Source organism: Aegilops tauschii, chromosome 2 (assembly GCF_002575655.3).
Source record: "Aegilops tauschii subsp. strangulata cultivar AL8/78 chromosome 2, Aet v6.0, whole genome shotgun sequence".
Taxonomy (NCBI): domain Eukaryota; kingdom Viridiplantae; phylum Streptophyta; class Magnoliopsida; order Poales; family Poaceae; genus Aegilops; species Aegilops tauschii.
The window spans coordinates 203,702,046-203,727,539 of record NC_053036.3 but is presented as its reverse complement, the minus strand read 5'-3'; the positions used below and the strand labels follow the sequence as shown (position 1 = coordinate 203,727,539).

Genomic DNA, 25,494 nt, shown 5'->3' with positions numbered 1-25,494 from the left:
TTCTATATATACCTAAGAGTCATACGCTAACTTATTTATCTCAGCATGCAAACATGCCTCACCATATAATTATGAATAGGATAAGGCACACCTCAACATTCATGCATGGGAAAAGACCCATCACAACATTCAGCCATGCATGAAAAAATATTTTTCATTTAATTATTTTACTTATATTCAATAAATATTGTTACAACTAAATGTAATAAAATATAATAGAATTGTTACAACTAAATTCAATAATAGAATCGAATCGAAGTGACGCTTTCCCTCCTTCCCCACTCCCCGAAACCCTTCCCCCTCGCGCCGCCACCCGCGAGGCGGCCGGGGCGGGCGCCCAGATCCCTCCGCCGCCGGTCCTCCCTCCCCCTCCCTCCTCCCTCGCCGCCGCCAGGGGGCGTGGCCGGGCTAAGCCCGACCGGCGGCGGCGGGGCCTGCTCTTCCTCCTCCGCGCGATGGGGGCTACGCGGGTTCCTTCATCGAGGGCGGGCGCGGGGCACCGCGGCGTGGCGGCGCGTGGTGCTGCGTGGCCGGCTGCGCGGTGGTGCGCCCCTCGCCGAGGCGGCCGGATCCGCCCGGCAGGCGGCGCGGGCGGCGTGGGCGGCGGCTGGGGTCCGGCTTCGGGCTGCTGGCGGCTGCGGTGGTTCCTCTCCGTCGCGGGCGTGTGACGATGGTGCGGCTCGGCCGGTGGCGGTCCCGCGACCTGGTGGTGGTGGCCGGCGGTGCGCGTGGTGGTGGTGCCTCCACTTGGTGGCTTTCTGTGCGAGGAGGAAGGGGAGCGGCTTGGACAGGGGCGACAGAGCCGACGGCGTGCCGGCTGCAGCGCGAAGGTGGGAACTTTACGGGCCTCGGAGATCCCGGCCGGGCCTGTGCGGCCACGGGCCTGGTGTGTTCCTGCCATTGCGTCCGGTCAGCTACCGTCTTCGGCGGTGGAGGCGGGGCCCTCCCGCGTGCCGATGGTCCTGCTGCCCTAGTCCCGGCTCCTCTTCTTCATTGTGCAGACCATGCTTCACGGTGCCGTGGTGAGACAGCGTTGGAAGCTTCGTGTGCGGGTTGGCGCAGGGTGAGGGTCTGTTTGGTGGCGAGCCCTGGAGTGCATGAGTTGGAGGTTGGGATCGGGAGAAATCTCTGTTGGCTTGGCCGACAACGACGCGGTGGCGCTTGTGGGTGCCGCCAGACCTTCCTGGAGGGCGTCGGGGGCTACCCTTCCTCTCTCCTCACCGTGTACCGGGGGAAACCCTTGGCGGCAGCGTCGTCTTCGTCGCGTCCCTTCTTGGAGGTGTTGATTGGTACCGGTGCTTCGGAGGCTCGGAGCTTGGTGGGCGATCTCCGGTGGGTGCAGCGGCCACGAGGCTTCTTCGTTTCTTTGTCGATCCGCCGTTGTCGGCGTTTGTGTCTCTTGTATTTTTTCTTTCTTTTCTTTTGGGTGTGACTGTGCTGCTTCCGCCCCAGCACCTATCGTTGGATGTCTCGGTTGGTTGCTTTGTATACAAAGCGGGGGAAACCCTTTTTCAGTAATCAAATATAATAAGTTATGTATTTTAATTTTTGTTCTCATGTTATCAATCAAGTTTACCATGTCAAGTTAACATTTTTCAGTCCTACTTAATAACAAATGTTAGACAAATTAACAGTCATATGAGCCAACGGAGGAAAGTTCATCAATGTCGAAGAAGGTGGAACTTCTTCCTCGTGTTACCTCTGTTGGCCCACGTTGCCTCAGCCCACTCTAACCTTTCGCTCTTCCAAGTTTCATTGACAAGCGCCTCCACGCCATGGTCGGAGTCATGATCATCATCATCCGTCACATCCTTATCTGGCACAAGCTCATCATAACCCTTATTATAAGATCCACTTATGGAGAATGCAATATGCAAACAAGCCTAACTTGGGTGGGGAAAGGGCGGAATGCCTTCTGATCCAGGATCTTAAATCTATTGTTCAAAGCACCAAATGCCCTCTCAACCGTGACTCTTAGGCTAGAGTGTCTGAGATTGAACAGTTCTTGTGCAGTCTTAGGATAGTTTCCAGAAGAGAACGCGCTGAGATGATACTTGGTTTTCCTGAAGGATGCTAGAACACCAGGACGACATGCATATTCAACATCTACTAGGTAGAACTTACCATTGGGGTCATTGATCCCATCAAGTCGAGCCATGCCATCAGCAAGAATGTTTAGTATCATGGGCTGATCCTTTCTAGTCAACTAACACATATGTGAACTTCAGATCGAAATCAACAACAACAAGCATGTTCTTGTTTGTGTAATGCTTTCTACCCATGTATGCTACAACTGGTGACCTCGACACTCTAGCGGTCAAATGAGTACCATCTATTGCGCCAATGCAATCCTTCCATACCGTGAAAAACTGTTATGGCTTGCTCACAACAATAGAAGTATGTCATGACATGAACTAAAGTGCTACTCACCTTGAAATATGGATACCATCTAGGGCTTGTGTGAATCTTGGTAGGAGTTTGCCCAGTTGGTGCCTTGATCATCTCTGCTCCGAGCTCCCCAATCGCATACTTCACAATGGTGTGGTTGCTATCTTCTAGCAACTCCATCTGCTTAAACGTCTCCACTAGCTTGCAAAAGGTGATCTTCGCATTCGAAGCATGTTCATAGTCTTGACGCCATTGCTCTTGTATATGTAGTTCAGATTCGCCATCCTCTCCCTATCCTAGACTAACAATGGACCGTAATGGTTCACAGGCTTATCATCATGACGAACCACTCTCTTGTGTACCATAGCTATGAGTGCTACTACTTGAGCAACCAACCTCATCCATTCGTCCTAGTGGAACCGATGTGGCGGTAAATAAGGACATAATTGACTCTGCACCCTACTTAACAATCTAACCGTGGAAGGTGGTTCTATGGTGCTTACCGCCGGTGTAGTCAACGACCTACCCATGCCGAAAACAAGGCGTATGATACACAGACGAAGGGGACAAGCATGTCCTGTTGCCGGAGATTCAAGTCACTGTCGCCACCGCCGATCCAAGTCGCAGCCAGTGCCAAGAATTATCGCTGGATTTGTCCTACTTCTAGAGTTTAGCGAGTAAAGGGGTGGGTTGAGACATATTTCAAGCCATCCTGCGCTGGCGGATTTTGGTCTCCCACCATCTCCCTTCACGCCCCTTGCACTACAATGCACATTGTCCCCCTTTTGCGCTCGACTCAGCCTAGCTCGCTGGAAACGACTGATTCGATCGTTGAGCCAGACTCTAGGATGTTTTAGCATTCATGCGTGTGCAGGCCAGGCTCTCGTGTACGCAATCGAACAGACTTCTCTTGCATACAACGGGCTTATTTGGGCTGGATGCAAGCAACCAAACGCATCCTATATATCCAACATGGACCACAATCTCATATCAAGGTTCAGAGTGTGGTGAAGGATCAGATCTGGTGGCCGACGAGGTCACAATCAATGGTTGATTGGAGGCGAGAAACCGCTTCTAGGATCCTCTCAACCGACAAGATCCGCTAGCAGCAACTTGTTCTCGGCGAACTCCATATAGTGAAATTCAGCCCCATCACCCACAATGAAACTCCCAAGTTGCACGTGACTTCTTGAGCTAGACGATTGAATTTTCTTTTGCAGGTGAACCAAGCTTTTATTAATTAAGGAACAATTTTACACTCGTTTTCACAGATATTACAAAGTTCACCAGGCACAGAACCTAACCAAACCACCGCGCGTTGAAATGTGCGGTTTCATTGGCTGATCTACGGATGTGCACAAAGTAGTGTTGTCGGATCCATGCATGGGTCTCTTTGTCTCCTCCACCAAGCCAGCCACCAGTGATATGTTGATGCTACCATCGGCAAGGGATTCCATCCCTTCCTTGCAGTTTAGCTTGATGATGAGGGGCCTATATGTTCTCTACAACACCAAGGACGCACCCTCGAGGCACGTGGATATTTCTGCCTCCAGCGGGTTATCAGCAAATCAAAGGAACCAACACGTTGAGAAAATGATTGTTCCTGTGCAAAGGTGGCCAAATCGGCGGTCCTAGTGTGCTGGCCTGATAGCTCCCGTGTCCGGCCTATGGCGGGCCTGGAACGACATGTTTATAACCTGGGGGGGGGGTGCCGGCATGTGGCCAGCCTAGGGGCGTGCCCTGGGCTGCGACGTTGGGCACGAGTGCTGGCATGGCACCACCCTTTTAACGTTTTTTTTCAATATATTAGCCCCTTAGAACAGCTTACATAGGCCAAAATAGCCCAAAATCAAGCAACCCGGTGGACTAATCATGTCGGTGGGATGACCCGTTTCCTTGTTGTGCCGTGCCTGGGCCAAGGAGCGAGGCACGAGTGCGGTCTGACCCGCCAGCGTATTAGGCGTGCCTGGGTGGGCCATACCGTGCCTGCCCCATTTAGGCCAAACCGTGCCGTGTCGGTCCATCTGGCCTGGTCTGCTCATGTGTTGTCTCTCAGTACCATGCTTGCGCTTCCCACACATTCACCCACCACGAGCGATCCGTCAATGTTTAACTTCGTCTAGTCTGGTGAAGATTTCTCCCAAGGCGTTTCTGCTGCTTATACCACGAAAGAATGTGAGGTTTACTTTACTGCCTGCAGCTACTCCCGAATCACCATCTTTCCTTTCGCCACTTCGCCATGTGTTTTTTTGAACATCAGTACAGACACAAGCGCTCATACATGCGCGCATACACTCACCCTATGAACGCACACACGCACACCCTATCCCTATGAACACATCCGAGAGACTGAGCCGACATGTTATCTTGAAATTTAAGAAGTCACCATAGGCGCCTCGTCGTCGACGGGAACGTCTCCTTCCACAGAAAGCGCATCGCCGGAAATCCTGAAATAAATCCAGGAATAATGCGAGCACCAGGACTTGAACCCTGATGGGCCGGGATACCATTGTCCCTCTAACCATCCTTTGTTGATGCTCTAACAACGTTTATTTTTTCGTAACACCACCTACAGTTACATCATATGTCATCTGCTAAAGTTGTATTTTTGGTCCAAATGAATCAATTTTTTTGGGCACTTGCCTTATGTTGCATCATCCGTTGAAGATGTTCTAACTATCTCTCTGGAATAAGAGAAAATAGCCTAATGACTCTCTCAAAGAAAGTAAGAAGGGAAGTTAGTGATCATCTGGTTTCTCTTTTTTCCCTAAAAAACAAGTTTTCTCTCTTTTTTTTATTCAAGAATTTTGTCTATTATGTGAAAATGATCTTTTTTTTAAATAGTTTAAATTGCTTACCACATGTGTCACGTGGTTTGTGAAAATAATATTTTAGCCATTCATCCATGAAAATGTAGTACTCCTACAAGTACCAGTAACGTGATATACGAGTTCCTACGGGAGCCACAGGATCTCGATCCAAGGGCTGACCAGCTTTTGAGGCCTCTCGCTCATAGCAGTTACGTGTACCTCGCGGTCGAGCTCCCGCAAGCCGCAAACCTCCTGTGCTTTCCCATCCGCCCATCTTCCACCGCCGCCGCCGCCGCCGCCACAGGGCGGTCTCCCCTTCCTGGACCCGCCGCCGGATGCTCCTCCGCCGCACCGCCGCCGCAGCAGCGCAGCGCTCCTCCTGGTTATCCCCCTGGCGAACCATCCTCCCGCACGTCGGCCCCGCCCGCCCTTATAGCGCTACCACCTCCACCTCCTCTCCACACCGGCAACGGCGCAGCCGCTGCCGCACACCGCAGTTTACGGACGGTTCGCTTACTACCACCTCTGCGCTCCGACCGTTCCCGGACTACTCTCCTCCCCGCCCCGACTCGCCGGCCGACGATGCCCTCGCGCGCCGTCTCGCCGCCGCGCTCCTCGCTTCGCCCAGCCCAGGCTCCCTCCCTCCTCTCCCCTTCATTCCCCTCCTCCGCCCGCTGCACCTGCTCCTCGCACTCCCCCTGCTCGCCTCCCACCCCAACCTCACCAGCCTCCTGGTCCCGCTCCTCCTGCTCTTCCCCTCCCGACCTCACCCCCATCCCCAACTCATCCAATGCTTCGCCATTGCCGCCCATCTCGCCGTGCGGGAACCCGGAACTGCGCGTGCTATCCTTGTACGAGCTCTTCGTTTCCCATCTCCTCATCGGCATTTCGTCGAGCAGTTCATCTTCACATACAAGGCCTTCTCGTCGGACCCCGCCTCCTTCGACCTCCTCCTCCTGTGCCTCCCCTCCGCCCAGCTGCTCCGCCGGCTCCGCCAGTACGGCCTATCCCCATCCCCAGAATCCTGTAATGCTGTGCTCTCCCGCCTTCCCCTTGATGAAGCAATTGCCTTGTTCCGAGAACTCCCCGACAAGAACGTCTGCTCCCACAATATACTCCTCAAGGCGCTCCTCAGTGCAGGCCGGCTCAAGGATGCACGCCAACATTTTGATGAAATGTCGTCACCGCCAGATGTTGTGACGTACGGCACTATGGTCCATGGCTACTGCGATCGTGGTGAGCTGGAGAATGCGGTGAAGCTGTTGGATGAAATGGCAGCAAAGGGGCTGGAGTCAAATGCGACAGTGTATACAAGTGTGATTGCATTGCTGTGCAATAAAGGGCAGGTTTCAGATGCTTTGAGGGTGGTAGAGGACATGACGATGCATGGGGTGGTGTTGGATGCAGTGGTGTTTACAACTGTAATGAGTGGATTTTGTAGCAAGGGTGATTTGGCAGCTGCAAGAAGGTTGTTCGAAGAGATGCAGAAGAGAGGGTTGGCCGCTGATGGGGTGACATATACCGCGCTTATCAATGGTCTTTGTCGGGCTGGGGAGTTGAAAGAGGCAGACAGAGTACTTCAGGAGATGGTGGACAAGGGATTGGATGTTGATGTGGTCACATATACAGCACTCATTGATGGGTACTGCAAAAGAGGGAACATGGTGGAAGCCTTCCGAGTTCACAATGAAATGGTGCGGAGAAGAGTGGCACCAAATGTGGTGACATACACGGCTCTGTCTGATGGACTGTGCAAGCAGGGGGATTTGCGTGCTGCTAATGAGCTATTGCATGAGATGTGCAACAAGGGGTTAGAGCTGAATGTTTACACATACAACTCCCTGATCAATGGCCTGTGCAAGTTTGGCAATCTGGAGCAGGCCATGAGGATCATGACAGAGATGGAAGCAGCCGGACTTAGACCAGATGTTTATACATATACAACTCTTATAGATACGCTCTGCAAGTCAGGAGAGTTTGACAGGGCTCACAGCATGTTACAGGAAATGTTAGATAAAGGAATTAAGCCTAGTATTGCGACTTACAATGTTCTAATGAATGGTTTTTGCATGTCAGGTAGGGTAGAAGGAGGAAAAAAGCTGCTCGAGTGGATGCTGGAGAAGAACGTCCGCCCAAATGTTGTAACTTATAATTCTCTTATGAAGCAGTGCTGCATTGACAAGAACATGAAATCTACCACTGAGATTTACAAGGGGATGCATTCTCAGGAGGTGGCTCCAAATGAGAACACATACAATATATTGATCAAGGGGCACTGTAAGGCAAGAAATATGAAAGAGGCACTGTATTTCCATCATGAAATGATAGAGAAGGGATTTAGACTCACAACAAGCTCTTATAGTGCTCTTATAAGATTGCTGAATAAAAAGAAGAAATTTTCTGAGGCAAGAGGGTTATTTGACGAGATGCGAAAGGAGGGTTTGACAGCTGAACCAGATGTTTACAGTTTTTATATTGACATCAGTTTTAATGAGGATAATTTGGAGTCGACCATTACACTTTGTGATGAACTGGTGGAAGCCAGTCATGTAAAATCTAAAGCTGGCACAAACTAAGACTTTGCAAAGGAGCATACGCATCAGAACGTGATTTTGGGATGTGATAGCAGCGGTATCCTAGTTTTTTCAGAATTGACAATATGTGAGACGAAAACAGACTCACGAAAAGCACCATCCTTTATGCCATCCTAAACTAGCAATTGAGGTATATAATCACTTCTTCGGTATATAATCACTTCTTCTAAGGGTGATGTGGATCATGGCCGCTATATAGCTCAACAATTTCTTCTATTTTGTGTAGAATGATGATAGTCTCCTTTCTACGGCCACCTTGATATTCCCTTGTAAGCTGTGGAGGTATATATGTGGGATGCGCACTGAGGTGTTTATGCACTTTTGCAAGGTAAGAGACATAAATGTCATATTTGTGAACCTACTGCTTCACATTTTTGTATTGCCTCGAGCATTCTTTGTTGCTATTACTATATTGATATTGACACCATCTTACAGAGTTGATGATCTATCAATTTTTTGTAGTTTGATCCCCGCAAAACAATAGTCACTCCTAGGAGTTTTTTAGATGTGCCAGTTGATTAGGTTGCTCATATCCTGCATCTGACCACCGTTCAGAATTCTTATGCGAGGGGGCATCTCCTTGTAATGGATGGATGTTCAGTAGTAATTACCGACAAAACAGAGTTACTTTGCTTGTCCTTTGTTTTATACTTCAGTAAAGAGAGTTCCACGTTCTCAAAAAGAATAAGTGGGTTACAGTACACAACTGTCTTGTTTATTTTAAGCTGCCCGCCTTGCAGGAGAAACGGTTTCTATCTTCATCAATTGTCAAGCAACAAGGACAGTGATCAGGCAAGCAGTGAGTGGATAAATCTGGTAGGGGAGTGTGCAGGGCTTCACTCAATTGGTAAGCAATTTCTGCTGATGCTGCCGTGATGGAAAGATGGACCTGGAAAGAGATAGGAGAAGCCAAGACAATAAGTATGCACGAGTGCATCCATTATAGGGTGGAAAGGAAGGAGTAACCTCTGTCGGTATTAATGAATAACTCTTTGGAAGATAACATTGAGAACTCATTTGAGCTCTTTGTTCTACCCATGAAATCAAAAGGCAGATGTAGTTCTTTGTTTTCACACTCGATTCCTTCACCAGTGTTGATGATAGGATCCAGCCCTGCTTAACTGAGCACTGACTTTGGTGTCCATCGTCGTCACATAACCACAGTCACATTGGTGATATAACAAAATATGGGAGGAGAAGGTTCTTTGAGATGCTTGAAATCATGTTTGTTTAGCTGATAGCATCAGGACAGAACAAGATTCGACCTTGTGCTGCCACAATGGTAATTGGGCAAAATATACTCTCTCCGTCCCAAAATTCTTGTCTTATATTTGTCTAGATACGGATGTATCTAACACTAAAATGTAACTAGATACATCTGTATTTAGATAAATCTAAGACAAGAATTTTGAGACGGAGGGAGTAGTTGATATGTGCATTGTAAGAATCAATTTGTTGTGTATGAAAGTCCTATGTATATTTATATACTATATAGAGAAAAAAGAGCAAGAAAATGCAAACGGAGCCTCAGGCTCAAGCTATTCAGTGGGTGCAACTTTTTTTTTTTGAGAATTAGTGGGTGCAACATTTATGTGCGTGTGTTCTCTATGCATTGCCTCGCCTCTGCTACAGAATAGCCCCCCGGGCGCCCCTGTCTGTTTTGTCCTCGAAACAAATTGTGTTTACACCCGCATTTAGTTGCAGAATAAGTAATACGAGCATATAAAGATTGTATGTGTTTCTTTCTCTCCTTACTAATGGACCCACCAGCTGGACACGTTTGGTTGCTCCCAGCGTTTTTTGCCCCTTGCATACTTGTCCCACTTGGGTCTGGTTGAGCATATGCTGGTTAAAAACATCATCTAGACATTGTTTGACTGCCTGCATACCCTTTAACTTGGATGCCACAAAACGGAAGGCATTTTGTCTGGTTGCGAGCTTGTTTAGAGAAAAACACAAGTTAGGTTGTTTGGTTACATGCAACACATGCTGTCTGGTAACTTCCTCGTGGTTCACCTTACAGAAGGTAACTTCCTCGTCGTCTAAGGTCGGCACCACCTCCTTGACCTTCTCTAAGGCCGGCACCACCTTCTTGTCCTTCTCTAAGACCGACGCCACCTCCTTGCCCTTGTCTCCGGGCGCCACCACCTCCTTGCCCTTGCCTCCGGGCGCCACCACCTCCTTGCCCTTGCCTCCAGGCGCCACTACCTTCTTGCCTTTGTGTTCTCCATCTCGATATGCATTATGAATATCACAAAGTTCAAAGGATGATCAACATTCATTCATATCGTCCAAAGCCCATATATTTACCCACCAAAGGTGTTGTAGGGTGGAACCCTAGATGGAGATCTTTCACGAATTGAAGGGGAAATCCCTAAGAACACGAAGAACACAAGAGAGGGGAAACACTCAAATTAACTAGATCCAATCACACATATGCTAGATCCAAGAACACACAAAAGGTCACAAAGATTCAAGGACAACAAAGGAAAGATACAAGGCACTAGTTCATCCCAATCTTATGAGGAATGAGGTCTTGATGGTAGTCTTCCCCAAGAGGAGGTCTTGAATCCACAAGGGGATCTTCTCCTAGGAGGTCATGATCTCCTAGAGGAGTGGGTACAAGGAGCAAATCTCTCTAATGTCTATCAACTACTTTGCTATCCTCTCTAGTGAGCTAGGGGAAGAGTTTATATAGGCCAGGGACGAAATAAGAGGAAAACAGGGGTACAAGGGTCATTTGACCCTAAGTGCATGCAGGCACAGCCGGAGGGGTCCGGACACCCGGGGTAAAGTGACCGGGCACCCGGGGTCGTCGGGGAGTAGAAGACCGGGCACCCGGGGTTGAGGGCTGGGCACCCGGGGTGGCGTCTGGGAGGGGGGCCGGGCACCCGGGGGTGTGGGTACCCGATGGTTGGGGTGCGGGCACCTGGGGTGGACAGAGGGACCGCACCCTTTGGCGCCGTGGTCCGGGGACCCGGGGCATAGGAGGCCGGGCACCCGGGATGGTCCGAGGCCTCCGGTGTTTCATGTCTTGGGGTCCCTCTTCCTCCTCTGTCTCCCTTCTTCGATGGTGTAGATGTTCTCTTGAAGTTGAACTCCTCCTCGTCGTTAATGAAGCTCCGACAATACCTATGCATGTACACAAGAGGGATGTCAAGTAGTATACCATCCTCGAAGGGGTCAAGTGAACACGTGTAAAGGAGATGATTAACCTTTATGTATGTGAAGTAGATGTCGCACATGACTTGCCGAACGGACTCTTGACATGGTGATGTCCGTCGGATGCTCCGCATCATCCCCTCCCCCTTGGGAAAGATCCAATCGCGGATCAAAAACCAAATCACCATGGGAAAGAGATGGCGTCGCCTTGTAGGAGTGAACGTTCACCAAGTACTCATTGTCTTGAAACTCAAAGTTGGCACTCTCCAATGTCGCACCGGCTCGTGATTCCTTCAAAAGGAGCAAGAACAACAAACACTTGGAAAAACAAATGTGGTTAGCGTTAGTGCAAAACCAAGCATTCAAGTGGTGATTCACCGAACAAGTGTTGTCATCATGCATATCATACGGTGCAACAAAGGATTGTGATATGGCATGTAAACACACAAATTGAGCGCAATCAAGGGTATCATGGAAGTAAGCATGCAAGTGGGAGGTAGAGATGCTAATATGTTTGACAAGTGATCTAGCATCTACCTCAAGGTCATCGTAATCATGCATAAAGTGCTCAACAAATGGTATATGGTGTGCATAGGTATTATTCACAACACCCAAGAAGATGTGTCTAAACACATGAGGCATCAAGTATATGAAATGTGCAATATGCAAACCAAAGTGTAAGACAATCCAAGCATAATGTGCATAGGGTGTAGTGAAAATCGTGTGGCACTCAACACCATAGAAAGAGCAATTGTTCATCATGTGTGAGGCAATCAAATCATTCAAGCTAGTAGTGGAAAGATGTAACATGCTATAGGTAATTATGGCAATCATGTCATGTGAGCAAATAGTAGGCATAGGCAATGCACATGGCATATCGCAAGCATGAACACAAAGCAAGATCAATGTATCATCATAGGAATGGATCATAAATGGAACATGGCAAGAACAAGCAATATCTCCACCAAGCTTGCAAATACACATACAAGTAGTAGAATCAATCATTATGTGTAATGCAAAGCATGGGTTACAAATTCATGGTAAAGGCATATGAATAAGCATGTCATGCAAAGTGAACATGGCAAGATGGGCATATAATATGTAATGGACGATAACCCATAGCCAAGTGAGGGCCATGTAGAAGAAATGCGCGAAGTCTTTGCGCGAAGAGAGCGGCGAGAAAGACAATCCATGGGATCCCAAGTCATCATTGCTCTCTAGAGCTCGTTTTGTCAACTGGTGGGATTGCCAGATTGACAAGTATTCATGGGTACCTACACAAAAGAGACACAAACCAAATAAATTGTGTGCGTAGTAAATGTACACATCATCCATCATGACATGTATGTGCTCGTGAGAGTTAGCACAAGTTAAGCATCGCTCAAAGAAATTGGAAACATGGTATATGAACATGTCATCCATCATGAAAGAATAGTTGTTATGTATAACATGATTGGGATGCGAATTTATCATACAAGTATATGGCACATCAATAGCATTTTCATTCATGGGGAGCATATGGTGCACACAAGTATTGTGATCATGCAATGGATAGGATGGATCAAAATCTCCTAAAATGTATGAGGAAACTATGGTGGTGTCCCCATGAGCAATAGTGGAAACATCATATGGAGAAAATGGAGAACATCCAAAACAATGCATATCCGAAGCTAGGTGGTCATGGCATGGCATATGAGATAAATGATGCTAAGGAAGTATATCAACATCATCACAAGAAAAACAAATGCCAATAACCATGGGCTTGTCATCTATGCCATATGTGCAAATTGGGTTTATGTTGATGGCATATGCATAGTCACTACGATGAGATTGCAAATATGACATGTTGTTGATCTCATGCATAGCATATGACAAGTCAAACAGATTGTCAAACATGATGTGACCGAGAGAATTATCACAAGAAATCCTATGTAACATGGCATCACAACTAATAGACTCCACATGGCAATCATCAAACTCATCATAAATGGGTAAATCATCGCATGGGGAAGTCGAACTAGCATGAAGCATGACAATAGGTGGATCAACAACATGCAAGCAATCAATGTCGAGAATGTCCCCTAGTGGGACTAGAGCATCACCTTCACCTATATTACTTTGTTCATTCCACTAAGTGGTGTAGGTGAGGTGGCAAAGACCAAATGGTGGTTATCATCTTCATCTTGATGGAACCATGTGGGGGGTGCATCATATTCCACCATGGCCATCGTCTTGTCCAAAGGAAGGATGAAGTCATCGCGAATCGGCGCGTCATCATATATGGGACCTAGCACCAAAGGAGAAGATACAATAGAGGCAAAGGTTAAGTTGTTAGAAATCGAAATGGCCTCACATGCCCTATCAACTACCTCACCCTCTCTATGTGGTGGTGGCTCACTCACTCCCTCAAGGTAGGTGCACTCAAAGTCAAATATGGTGGAGTCACTCATCTCACTCTCAATATGGTGGCATATGTCACTCAAGTCATCATACATCGCCGTGGTCGAAGGGAAAATCCCATGCTCAACCATCTCGTCACCGTGGATGAAGGCCGAAGATGGCATATCATCGCTCTCCTCCATGACCGAAGGGAAAATCCCATGCTCGATCATCTCATCACCGTCGCCGTGTATGAAGGCCGTAGATGGCACATCATCACTCTCGTCATGGATGAAGGCCGAAGATGGCACATCATCACTCTCGTCGTGGATGAAGGCCGAAGATGGCACATCATCACTCTCGCCGCCAACGGTGGAAGCATCATCTTGGAGCTCAGAGGGCTTGGACATATCGGTGGTACTAGCCTCATGCTCGACGTCTTGGAGTGTGGTCGTCATGAAGTTAGCTCGGGGTCGAGTAGACTTGGCCTTCTTGAGTTCTTGCTCCGCCTTGAGAGCACCAATGTGGTTGTCGTCGAGGGACTTGTAGTTCTCGAGGAAGATAATCTTGGAGATGTCGTTGTTCAATCCCATCATGAAGTAGAACTTCATCCAAATGGGGTCGTCCACACCGGCTCGTTGCAAGGCTTTCGTCATCTCGAGGAAGTACTTGTCGAGGGACTTGGATCCTTGGATGGTGTTCTCCAATTGGCATTGAAGATGTTCCGTGTAGGTGGAAGGCAAAAACTCTCGCCGCATAGTGTTCTTCGTCTTGGGACAACTCATGTCAAAGGTCTTCGAAGGTGTATGAAGCCACCATGTCGACGCATAGTCATGGAAGTTACTTGAGGCGCACTTCACTTGGTCTTCGGAAGGGACTTGACGTAGCTTGAGGAAGTCGTCCATCTTGCGCTCCCACTCGAGATACTCCTCGGGGTCTTGAGTCCCATAGAAAGGAAGCTCGTGGTCAGTGTCGAGGTCGTAGTAGCTCATGGAAGTTGCGGACTTGAGCTTGGGGAGCTTCTCTTGAGCGTAGTCTTGAGGTGCTTGTAGGCAAATATGCCAAATGTCCAAAGGAGAAGATGCCTTGAAATCACTTGGTGAAGATGCCAAGGTAGATGGTGAAGTCGTTGAGTAGTTGTTGGTGTTGAGCTCTTGACCTTCACATTCTTGTTGGTGATGGTGTCGATGCCGATGTGACCTTGCCGGAGATGGTAGCTTGGAAGGATGTGCACTAGAGCGTCTTCTCGAAGATGAGGAAGATCTCTTGTAGGACTTGATGAGGACCTTGAGCTCCTCCAATTGAGCATCCATCTTGGCGTCCAAATTGTTCTTCATGGCATCGAACTCGTCGTTGTCGTGGAAGACCGGAGATGAAATGCTTTGCCTATCCATCACAAGACTCGAGCAAATGTGAGTGGAAGAAAGGAAAGAACTAGACCAAATGTACCTTTCCAATGTTGAAGATGGATCAATGATCACCCAATAATGTATCAAGGAAATAGCACAATTGGTACCGGATCTTGTCAATTCTCACACCTACACAAGTAAGGCTTATGGTGGAGCTTGGTGAGGATAGTGGCACAAAAATTTGATGCAAAATGTTAGCAAGAGTCAATAATGTTGGAAAAGATTCACAAATTCGCAAGTGAAACAAGTAGACCAATAGCAATATGTGGCACACGGAAACACATACACAGATAGATAAATGGGGTCGTGCAACCAAGGAATGAGCACAAAATGTGGAATCCACGGAAAACGCTCGTGTTGCACAACTCTAGAGAGACGCTAGCATGATTTCTCTATAGGCGGATAACACTTGTGCACAACCTATAAGATGCAAAATGTATCAACTTTCTATCCCAAGTATGCTATATATGTATGATGTTTCGGTGTTCCGCATACGATGATCCAAGATGATCAATATGGTAGTATGGTATGCAATGTGGCGATGCTAGGGATCTTGCTTACAAGCTTCTTTGCTCACTTTTTGCTTAAAAGCTTATTCTCTTTTTTTATGGCCACTTATGCGAAATGCACAAACCAAGATAGCAATTGTGTATATGCGGGAACAATCTTGTGACACAAGGGATGATATGATGATACCAAGATGATACCACTATGATATGGTATGTATGCAATGGAAGGTATGTATCACTAATGTGTAAAGTAACGTTGCCGGCAATACTCAATGGCTAGTCTCGATAGGCAAGTGACGCAAAATGGGCTAAGGGGTTAACAACGTAATGGCAAGAATGTACAATGATGGGATACCATGATACCAAGATGATATAGAGGTTACTATTCTTGCTTACGGTTAGGGTGTCCAAATGGTGAAGTGGTCGATGGCGAATCCTTGTCGAAGGTGAGTGGCGGTGTTGTCGATGTCGAACCGTTCCTAGTTAGCCAAAACACCCTATGAAACGGAAAAACCGCAAACTCAAAATCTCAAAAGGAAAATGTCAAATGGTGGTAGCGGAATGCGTAGGTGGTTCCGGAGTTAGCAATGCGGAAGTGGTGGTGGTGGTTGATGACGAAGCGACCGTCCCTAAGTAGCCGAAACACCTTAGGAGACTCAAGTCACCCCTCAAGTAACCACAAATGCTATATGGAACTAAATGGGTTAGGTTGCGGAAAGCTATGGTGGTTTTGTGGATGATATGGTGGATGGCCTAGGCAAAGATGCCAAAATTTTGATGGAGTCAAATGGTGTTGGAACCTATCTAGATGGATTGGGGATGTCAATAGCTACTCAACGAGCTAAAGAACGTAAAAGTCGGACTCCGGGAGTGAAAGTTATGGCCGAAACGGTTTTTGTTGGTGGGCTGATTCGGGGGGGGGGGGGTGCGGGTGCCCGGGGGTCGGAGGTGTGGGCACCCGGGGTGGTTAATGGGGTTGGGCGGAAGAAGTGGCCCGGGGTCCGGGTGCACGGGGGTTGCGGTCACCCGGGGTGGTCAGCGGGGTTGGATGGGGAGTCCGGGTGCCCGGGGTTTGAGGTCCGGGTGCCCGGGGGTCACGGATTTGGGCGGAAATTCGTGGGAAAATGGAGGAAATTGGTGGATTTCGTGGAGGGAATGGTGGAGATGGATGGGGGAAGGCTAGATCCACTTGAAACCAAGCAAATCCATGGATCAAATCCAACAAAACCTCATCAACCCAACAAATCACACAAAAAAATTGGGCTATTTTTGGTGGAGAATTTACGAAATTGGGGAAGAACACAACAAAATTAGGCTAGAGAACAAGAAGGGGGCTCCAATTTCGTGAGAAACCATGGCTCATGATACCAAGATGTTGTAGGGTGGAACTCTAGATGGAGATCTTTCACGAATTGGAGGGGAAATCCCCAAGAACACGAAGAACATAAAGAACGCAAGAGAGGGGAAACACTCAAATTAACTAGATCCAATCACACATAGGATAGATCCAAGAACACACAAGAGGTCACAAAGATTCAACGACAACAAAGGAAAGATACAAGGTACTAGTTCATCCCAATCCTATGAGGAATGAGGTCTTGATGGTAGTCTTCCCCAAGAGGAGGTCTTGGATCCACAAGGGGATCTTCTCCTAGGAGGTCATGATCTCCTAGAGGAGTGGGTACAAGGAGCAAAGCTCTCTAATGTCTATCAACTACTTTGCTATCCTCTCTAATGAGCTAGGGGAAGAGTTTATATATGCTAGGGACGAAATAAGAGGAAAACAGGGGTACAAGGGTCATTTGACCCTAACACTACTAGGGAAAACCCTAGTAGTAGCGCGGGTTTTGATGCTATCAGCAGCGCGGGTGGCCGCGCTACTAGTACGGCGCTACAGCTAACGTTTAGTAGTAGCGCATTCCGTACACGCGCTACTACTATAGACTATATCAGCATCGCTTTTCCGGAACGCGCTACTATTAGTTAGCTGTAGCGGTTTCCTAGCCCCGCGCTACTGCTATATCTTTCATCATTTTCCCCAATTCCTACCCCGTTTCAGTTTCAATAAACTGCAATTTCCATATACTAGGTACTACTACATATCAATTTCATAAAGCATTATAGGTACTAGGTAGTACTACTAGATAACAATTTCATATATAGCCAACATGCATCCTCAAGCAGTACTAGGTGATATCGACGACGATCACCATATGTAGTTCTACATGATATCGACGACATCGACGACGATCATCATATGTAGTTCTAGATGATATAGCCACGCACACACATATGTAGTTCTAGATGATATTGACGACGATCATCATCCTGAAGCCTGGGTGGTGGGTGTTCCTGATAGTAATTAGGATGGCCTGTCCAACACGAAGATTCTTGCCAACGAGGAATCTCTTCCACCCAACCGAGTTTAAGTGTGTGCGACCATATGTGTCCATGCGGTAAGTACAGGTGGTGACGGAGCCCCTTGCGGTAATGCGTAGTCCAGCTGAACCTTCTTCATCAGGCTCGATACCACAACTCACAGATAGGTTCATTGGCAATTTCTGAATAAGAAAAACATATCAGTTAATAAATAGCCTCGCACATACTCTTGCAAATATATTTCTATTAAGTATAGATTTCTACACTATCAAAAGACACAGTACTACGCATTTGTACTAATTAAGCATGAATTCTACTAATAAGTATATATGGATTATTAATAGTTCCTTGGATTCTACACTAATAAGCATGTGATCAGACTCTACACTAAAGCATATCATCGACTAGATTCCACACAGCATATCATTGGACTCTACACTAAGCATATCATTGGATTCACTAAGCATATCATCGGATAATTTGCATTTGTAAGTATAACAATAAAGCATATATATATCATCAAATTACTACATTCAGTATAACATACCATTTCATGCCGATCGACCATGGTACTTGTCAGGCGGGTCACGAATAGCACCCTGACAAAGTCATCACGTGGCGGAATTATGTCCCATAGGTTGCATACCTCCTTCTCGCTCAGCCTCATTCTTTGAGCTACGATGGCTTCATTAAGTGGGTTCTCATCATCTTCATCGAGTGGGTCCTCATTATCTTCATCATCTTCGTCATCTTCATCATCTTCCACCAGGTTGATATAAATGACAGCCAACTTGGGTCTTTCTGCTCTGAAGGAGAAGCTGCTCAACTCACCACCAGTAAGACGCATGCGGGCGAGGAAACGGGCCCATCCATCTCCTCCAATCTGCGACATATTGCGTCCTTTCTCGACCTCCATAGTGTACGGCCCCCCAGGAGCCTCAAATGTCACAGTGTCTCCTGTCAGCTTGTTGAATTTCAACCTCACATTGCATGGGACGATTTGTGTAGAAAAAGCAAAATGACACAATGCAGTAATGCCAACACTAAAAATAAAATAGTTGTTACATTTCATCTAATTTCTTACCGCCGCATGACGAAAACTCGGCTGGAAGTAGATGCCAAACAGCTTGCCAGTTGCAAGGCTGCTAGCGCACCTTGACTTGCACAGTCAACATGGTGGTGGTGGCGGCGCCATTTTCCTAAAGCAATATGAGCAAAGGATTAACGATCCACTTCACAGGAAACATAAACAGTAGCATGTGATATTTTTGGTTCTTCCGCGAGAAGCAATTTGATGGACAATTATAATCCTAAGATCTAGTAACATATTAGATGACAAGGTACCACCTACCAAAGCATTTCGGTGGCACCTATTGCCGAAAAAACTTTTCACAAATATCTACCAAATCAGGGTACCACCTACCAAGACATTTCATCTAATTTGGCCCCTATTGCCTAAGATAATTGATTAAAAAAACAAGTGGAAAATTTAACTAAATTGGCACCTACATTTTGCCAAAAAATAACTTATTACAGAAAAACAAAAGCATCTAGCTATCCATGTACAGAAAAAATAACAATAAAATGGTGCATACTAAATCAACTAAATCAACTAGCCTACTAAATCAACTATCATACTAAATCAACTAAATCAAAATGTTCTAAATCAAATAAATCAACTAGCCTACTAAATCAACTAAATCATATCAACTAAATCAAAATGTTGCATATGAACTAGCCTACTAAATCAAAATGTAGCAGGGAGGAGGGGTTGTGGATGGAGGAGGGAGGAGGGAGAAGGAGGGGCGAATCGAGGAGGGAGAAGAGAGTAGGACAGAGGAGGAAGGCGGAGCGAGGAGGGGCCGGCCGGAGGCGAGTGGAGGGAGGATGGAGGAGGAAGGCGGAGCGAGGAGGGGCCGGCCAACGGCGAGTGGAGGGAGGACGGAGGAGGAGGGCGGTACCGAGTCCAGCGAGGAGGAGGAGGTGACGGCGGCGCAGAGGAAGGAGGGCGACGGGGGAGGACCAACGCAGGGGGGTTGAGGGGGAGATCGAGTGAGTATGAGTGTGAGTGGATCGGATAGAGGAGAGTGGGAGTGGGAGATGGAATGACTTAGCAGCGCGCTATAGAGAAAGGCGCTACTGCTAAACGACCTAGCAGTAGCGCCTTTCACAAAGAACGCGCTACTGCTATGTGTCAGCATGTAAAAATAGACATCAAAAATACATTGATCATCAATGATCTTTTTGTGTACAATCTGATTTGTCAATATGAGTCCTCACCGGTTTAGTAACCGGGGAAGACTCATATTGCGGCCACAAATTTTACACATAGAGTTCAGTGAAGACCAAGTGCTTGTGATAGTTTGAGAAGTAACATATTTAAGGTGGTAGAAACCCTCTTCGCGGAGCGAGGTGGGACTAAATTTTCTAGTAAACTTAGCAGTAGGGGGTATTATTGGAATGCACTAGTGCTATGATCTGTAGCAGTAGCGCTCTTCGCGCTAACGCGCTGCTGCTAAAACTAGCTTCGCGGCGGGGGTCAGGGGAATTATAGCAGTAGCGCGGCTTTGAGGAGGTGCGCTACTGCTAACTTTATTTCAACAGCGAGTTCTGCTGGAGCGCGCTGCTGCTATATAGCAGCAGCGCCTTATTTTAAAACACGTTGCTGGTAAGATTCTGTGTATAGGCTTTTCCCTAGTAGTGTAAGTGCACGCAGGCACAGCCGGAGGGGTCCAGGCACCCGGGGTAAAGAGACCGGGCACCCGGGGTCGTCGGGGAGTAGAAGACCGGGCACCCGGGGTTGAGGGCCGGGCACCCGGTGGTCGGGGTGCGGTCACCCGGGGGTGCGGGTACCAGGGGTTGGGGTGCGGGCACCCGGGGTGGACAAAGGGGCCGCGCCCTTTGGCGCCGTGGTCCGGGCACCCGGGGCATAGGAGGTCGGGCACCCGGGATGGCCCGAGGCCTCCGATGTTTCGTGTCTTGGGGTCCCTCTTCCTCCTCTGTCTCCCTTCTTCGATGGTGTAGATGTTCTCTTGCAGTTGAACTCCTCCTCGTCATCAATGAAGCTCCGACAATACCTATGCATGTACACGAGAGGGATGTCAAGTAGTATACCTGAAGGAAATATGCCCTAGAGGCAATAATAAAGTATTATATATTTCCTTATATCATGATAAATGTTTATTATTCATGCTAGAATTGTATTAACCGGAAACATAATACATGTGTGAATACATAGACAAACAGAGTGTCACTAGTATGCCTCTACTTGACTAGCTCGTTAATCAAAGATGGTTATGTTTCCTAGCCATAGACATGAGTTGTCATTTGATTAACGGGATCACCTCATTAGGAGAATGACGTGATTGACTTGACCCATTCCGTTAGCTTAGCACCTGATCGTTTAGTATGTTGCTATTGCTTTCTTCATGACTTATACATGTTCCTATGACTATGAGATTATGCAACTCCCGTTTACCGGAGGAACACTTTGTGTGCTACCAAACGTCACAACGTAAATGGGTGATTATAAAGGTGCTCTACAGGTGTCTCCAAAGGTACTTGTTGGGTTGGCGTATTTCGAGATTAGGATTTGTCACTCTGATTGTCGGAGAGGTATCTCTGGGCCCACTCGGTAATGCACATCACTATAAGCCTTGCAAGCATTGTAACTAATGAGTTAGTTGCGGGATGATGTATTACGGAACGAGTAAAGAGACTTGCCGGTAACGAGATTGAACTAGGTATCGAGATACCGACGATCGAATCTCGGGCAAGTAACATACCGATGACAAAGGGAACAATGTATGTTGTTATGCGGTCTGACCGATAAAGATCTTCGTAGAATATGTGGGAGCCAATATGGGCATCCAGGTCCCGCTATTGGTTATTGACCGGAGAGGTGTCTCGGTCATGTCTACATAGTTCTCGAACCCGAAGGGTCCGCACGCTTAAAGTTACGATGACAGTTTTATTATGAGTTTATGTATGTTGATGTACCGAAGGAGTTCGGAGTCCCGGATGAGATCGGGGACATGACGAGGAGTCTCGAAATGGCCGAGACGTAAAGATCGATATATTGGATGACTATATTCGGACTTCGGAAAGGTTCCGAGTGATTTGGGTATTTTTCGGAGTACCGGAGAGTTACGGGAATTCGTATTGGGCCTTAATGGGCCATACGGGAAAGGAGAGAAAGGCCTCAAAGGTGGCCGCGCCCCTCCCCATGGTCTGGTCCGAATTGGACTAGGGAAGGGGGGGCGCCCCCTTCCTTCTTTCTCCTTCTCCCTTCCCTTCTCCTATTCCAACAAGGAAAGGAGGAGTCCTACTCCCGGTAGGAGTAGGACTCCCCTTCCTGGCGCGCCTCTCCTCCCTAGGCCGGCGGCCTCCCCCTTGCTCCTTTATATACGGGGGCAGGGGGGCACCCCATGGACACACTTGATATACGATATTTTAGCCATGTGCGGTGCCCCCCTCCACCATATTACACCTCGATAATACCGTTGCGGAGCTTAGGCGAAGCCCTGCGTCGGTGGAATATCATCATCGTCACCACGCCGTCGTGCTGACGAAACTCTCCCTCAACACTCGGCTGGATCGGAGTTCGAGGGACGTCATCGAGCTGAACGTGTGTAGAACTCAGAGGTGCCGTACGTTCGGTACTTGATCGGTCGGATCGTGAAGACGTACGACTACATCAACCGCGTTGTGATAACGCTTCCGCTTTCGGTCTACGAGGGTACGTGGACAACACTCTCCCCTCTCGTTGCTATGCATCACCATGATCTTGCGTGTTCGTAGGAATTTTATTGAAATTACTACGTTCCCCAACAGTGGCATCCGAGCCTTGTTTTATGCGTTGATGCTATGCACGAGTAGAACACAAGTGAGTTGTGGGCGATATAAGTCATACTGCTTACCAGCATGTCATACTTTGGTTCAGCGGTATTTTGAGATGAAGCGGCCCGGACCGATATTACGCGTACGCTTACGCGAGACTGGTTTCACCGTTCGGAGCACTCGTTGCTTAAAGGTGACTGGCGGGTGTCTGTCTCTCTCACTTTAGTTAAACCGAGTGTGGCTACGCCCGGTCCTTGCGAAGGTTAAAACAACACCAACTTGACAAACTATCGTTGTGGTTTTGATGCGTAGGTAAGAACGGTTCTTGCTAAGCCCGTAGCAGCCACGTAAAACTTGCAACAACAAAGTAGAGGACGTCTAACTTGTTTTTGCAGGGCATGTTGTGATGTGATATGGTCAAGACATGATGTGATATAATTTGTTGTATGAGATGATCATGTTTTGTAACCGAGTTATCGGCAACTGGCAGGAGCCATATGGTTGTCGCTTTATTGTATGAGATGCAATCGCCATGTAATAGTTTTACTTTATCACTAAGCGGTAGCGATAGTCGTAAAAGAAATGAGTTGGCGAGACGACAACGATACTATGATGGAGATCAAGGTGTCGCGCCGGTGATGATGGTGATCATGACGGTGCTTCGGAGATGGAGATCACGAACACGGTGCTTCGGAGATGGAGATCACGAACACGGTGCGCCGGTAACGATGGTGATCATAACGGTGCTTCGGAGATGGAGATCACAAGCACGGTGCTTCGGAGATGGAGATCACAAGCACAAGATGATGATGGCCATATCATATCACTTATATTGATTGCATGTGATGTTAATCTTTTATGCATCTTATCTTGCTTTGATTGACGGTAGCATTATAAGATGATCTCTCACTAAAATTTCAAGATAAAAGTGTTCTCCCTGAGTATGCACCGTTGCGAAAGTTCTTCGTGCTGAGACACCACGTGATGATCGGGTGTGATAGGCTCTACGTTCAAATACAACGGGTGCAAAACAGTTGCACACGCGGAATACTCAGGTTAAACTTGACGAGCCTAGCATATGCAGATATGGCCTCGGAACACGGAGACCGAAAGGTCGAGCGTGAATCATATAGTAGATATGATCAACATAGTGATGTTCACCATTGAAACTACTCCATCTCACGTGATGATCGGACATGGTTTAGTTGATATGGATCACGTAATCACTTAGAGGATTAGAGGGATGTCTATCTAAGTGGGAGTTCTTAAGTAATATGATTAATTGAACTTGAATTTATCATGAACTTAGTCTTGATAGTATTTTGCAAATTATGTTGTAGATCAATGGCTCGCGTTGTTGCTTCCCTGTGTTTATTTTTGATATGTTCCTAGAGAAAAATTATGTTGAAAGATGTTAGTAGCAAAGATGCGGATTGGATCCGTGATCTGAGGATTATCCTCATTGCTGCACAGAAGAATTATGTCCTTGATGCACCGCTAGGTGACAGACCTATTGCAGGAGCAGATGCAGACGTTATGAACGTTTGGCTAGCTCAATATGATGACTACTTGATAGTTTAGTGCACCATACTTAACGGCTTAGAATCGGGACTTCAAAGACATTTTGAACGTCATGGACCATATGAGATGTTCCAGGAGTTGAAGTTAATATTTCAAGCAAATACCCGAGTTGAGAGATATGAAGTCTCCAACAAGTTCTATAGCTAAAAGATGGAGGAGAATCGCTCAACTAGTGAGCATGTGCTCAGATTGTCTGGGTACTACAATCGCTTGAATCAAGTGGGAGTTTATCTTCCAGATAAAATAGTGATTGACAGAATTCTCTAGTCACCATCACCAAGTTAGTAGAACTTCGTGATGAACTATAGTATGCAAGGGATGACGAAAGTAATTCCCGAGCTCTTCGTGATGCTGAAATCGACGAAGGTAGAAATCAAGAAAAACATCAAGTGGATATGGTTGACGAGACCACTAGTTTCAAGAAAAGGGCAAAGGGAAGAAGGGGAACTTAAAAAAGAATGGCAAGCAAGTTGCTACTCAAGTGAAGAAGCCCAAGTCTGTACCCAAGCCTGAGACTAAGTGCTTCTACTGCAAAGGGACTGGTCACTGGAGGCGGAACTGACCCAAGTATTTGGTGGATAAGAAGGATGGCAAAGTGAACAAAGGTATATTGGATATACATGTTATTGATGTGTACTTACTAGTGTCTATAGCAACCCCTCAGTATTTGATACTGGTTCAGTTGCTAAAGAGTAGTAACTCGAAAACGGGAGTTGCAGAATAAACAGAGACTAGTAAAAGGCGAGGTGACGATGTGTGTTGGAAGTAGTTCCAAGATTGATATGATCATCATCGCACACTCCCTATACTTTCGGGATTAGTGTTGAAACTAAATAAGTGTTATTTGGTGTTTGCGTTGAGCATGAATATGATTTGATCATGTTTTTTGCAATACGGTTATTCATTTAAGTTAGAGAACAATTGTTGTTCTGTTTACATGAATAAAAACTTTCTATGGTCATATACACCAACAAAAATGGTTTGTTGGATCTCGATCGTAGTGATACACATAATCATAATATTGAAGCCAAAAGATGCAAAGTTAATAATGATAGTGCAACTTATTTGTGGCACTGCCGTTTAGGTCATATTGGTATAAAGCGCATGAAGAAACTCCATACTGATGGGATTTTGGAATCACTTGATTATGAATCACTTGATGCTTGCGATCCGTGCCTCATGGGCAAGATGACTAAAACGCCGTTCTCCGGAACTATGGAGAGAGCAAAAGATTTGTTGGAAATCATACATACAGATGTATGTGGCCCGATGAATATTGAGGCTCGTAGCAGGTATCATTATTTTCTGACCTTCACAGATGATTTGAGCAGATATGGGTATATCTACTTAATGAAACAGAAGTCTGAAACATTTGAAAAGTTCATATAATTTCAGAGTGAAGTAGAAAATCATCGTAACAAGAAAATAAAGTTTCTACGATCTG

General features: G+C 46.9%; 1 protein-coding gene across 1 annotated transcript; it reads left to right on the top strand.

Annotated features, from left to right (window-relative positions):
• The first annotated feature begins 5,432 nt into the window (after positions 1–5,432).
• On the top strand, positions 5,433–9,333 carry LOC109751973 (uncharacterized). Its single transcript, XM_020310830.4, has 3 exons — positions 5,433–7,922; positions 8,019–8,120; positions 8,533–9,333. The coding sequence occupies exon 1, from the start codon at positions 5,534–5,536 to the stop codon at positions 7,772–7,774; it is 2,241 nt and encodes a 746-aa protein (XP_020166419.1). The 5' UTR covers positions 5,433–5,533; the 3' UTR covers positions 7,775–7,922; positions 8,019–8,120; positions 8,533–9,333.
• The last annotated feature ends 16,161 nt before the right edge of the window (positions 9,334–25,494 follow it).

Bases quoted from the DNA above. Each gene is read 5' to 3' on its own strand.
- LOC109751973 (XM_020310830.4), top strand. From the start codon at position 5,534: ATGCTCCTCCGCCGCACCGCCGCCGCAGCAGCGCAGCGCTCCTCCTGG.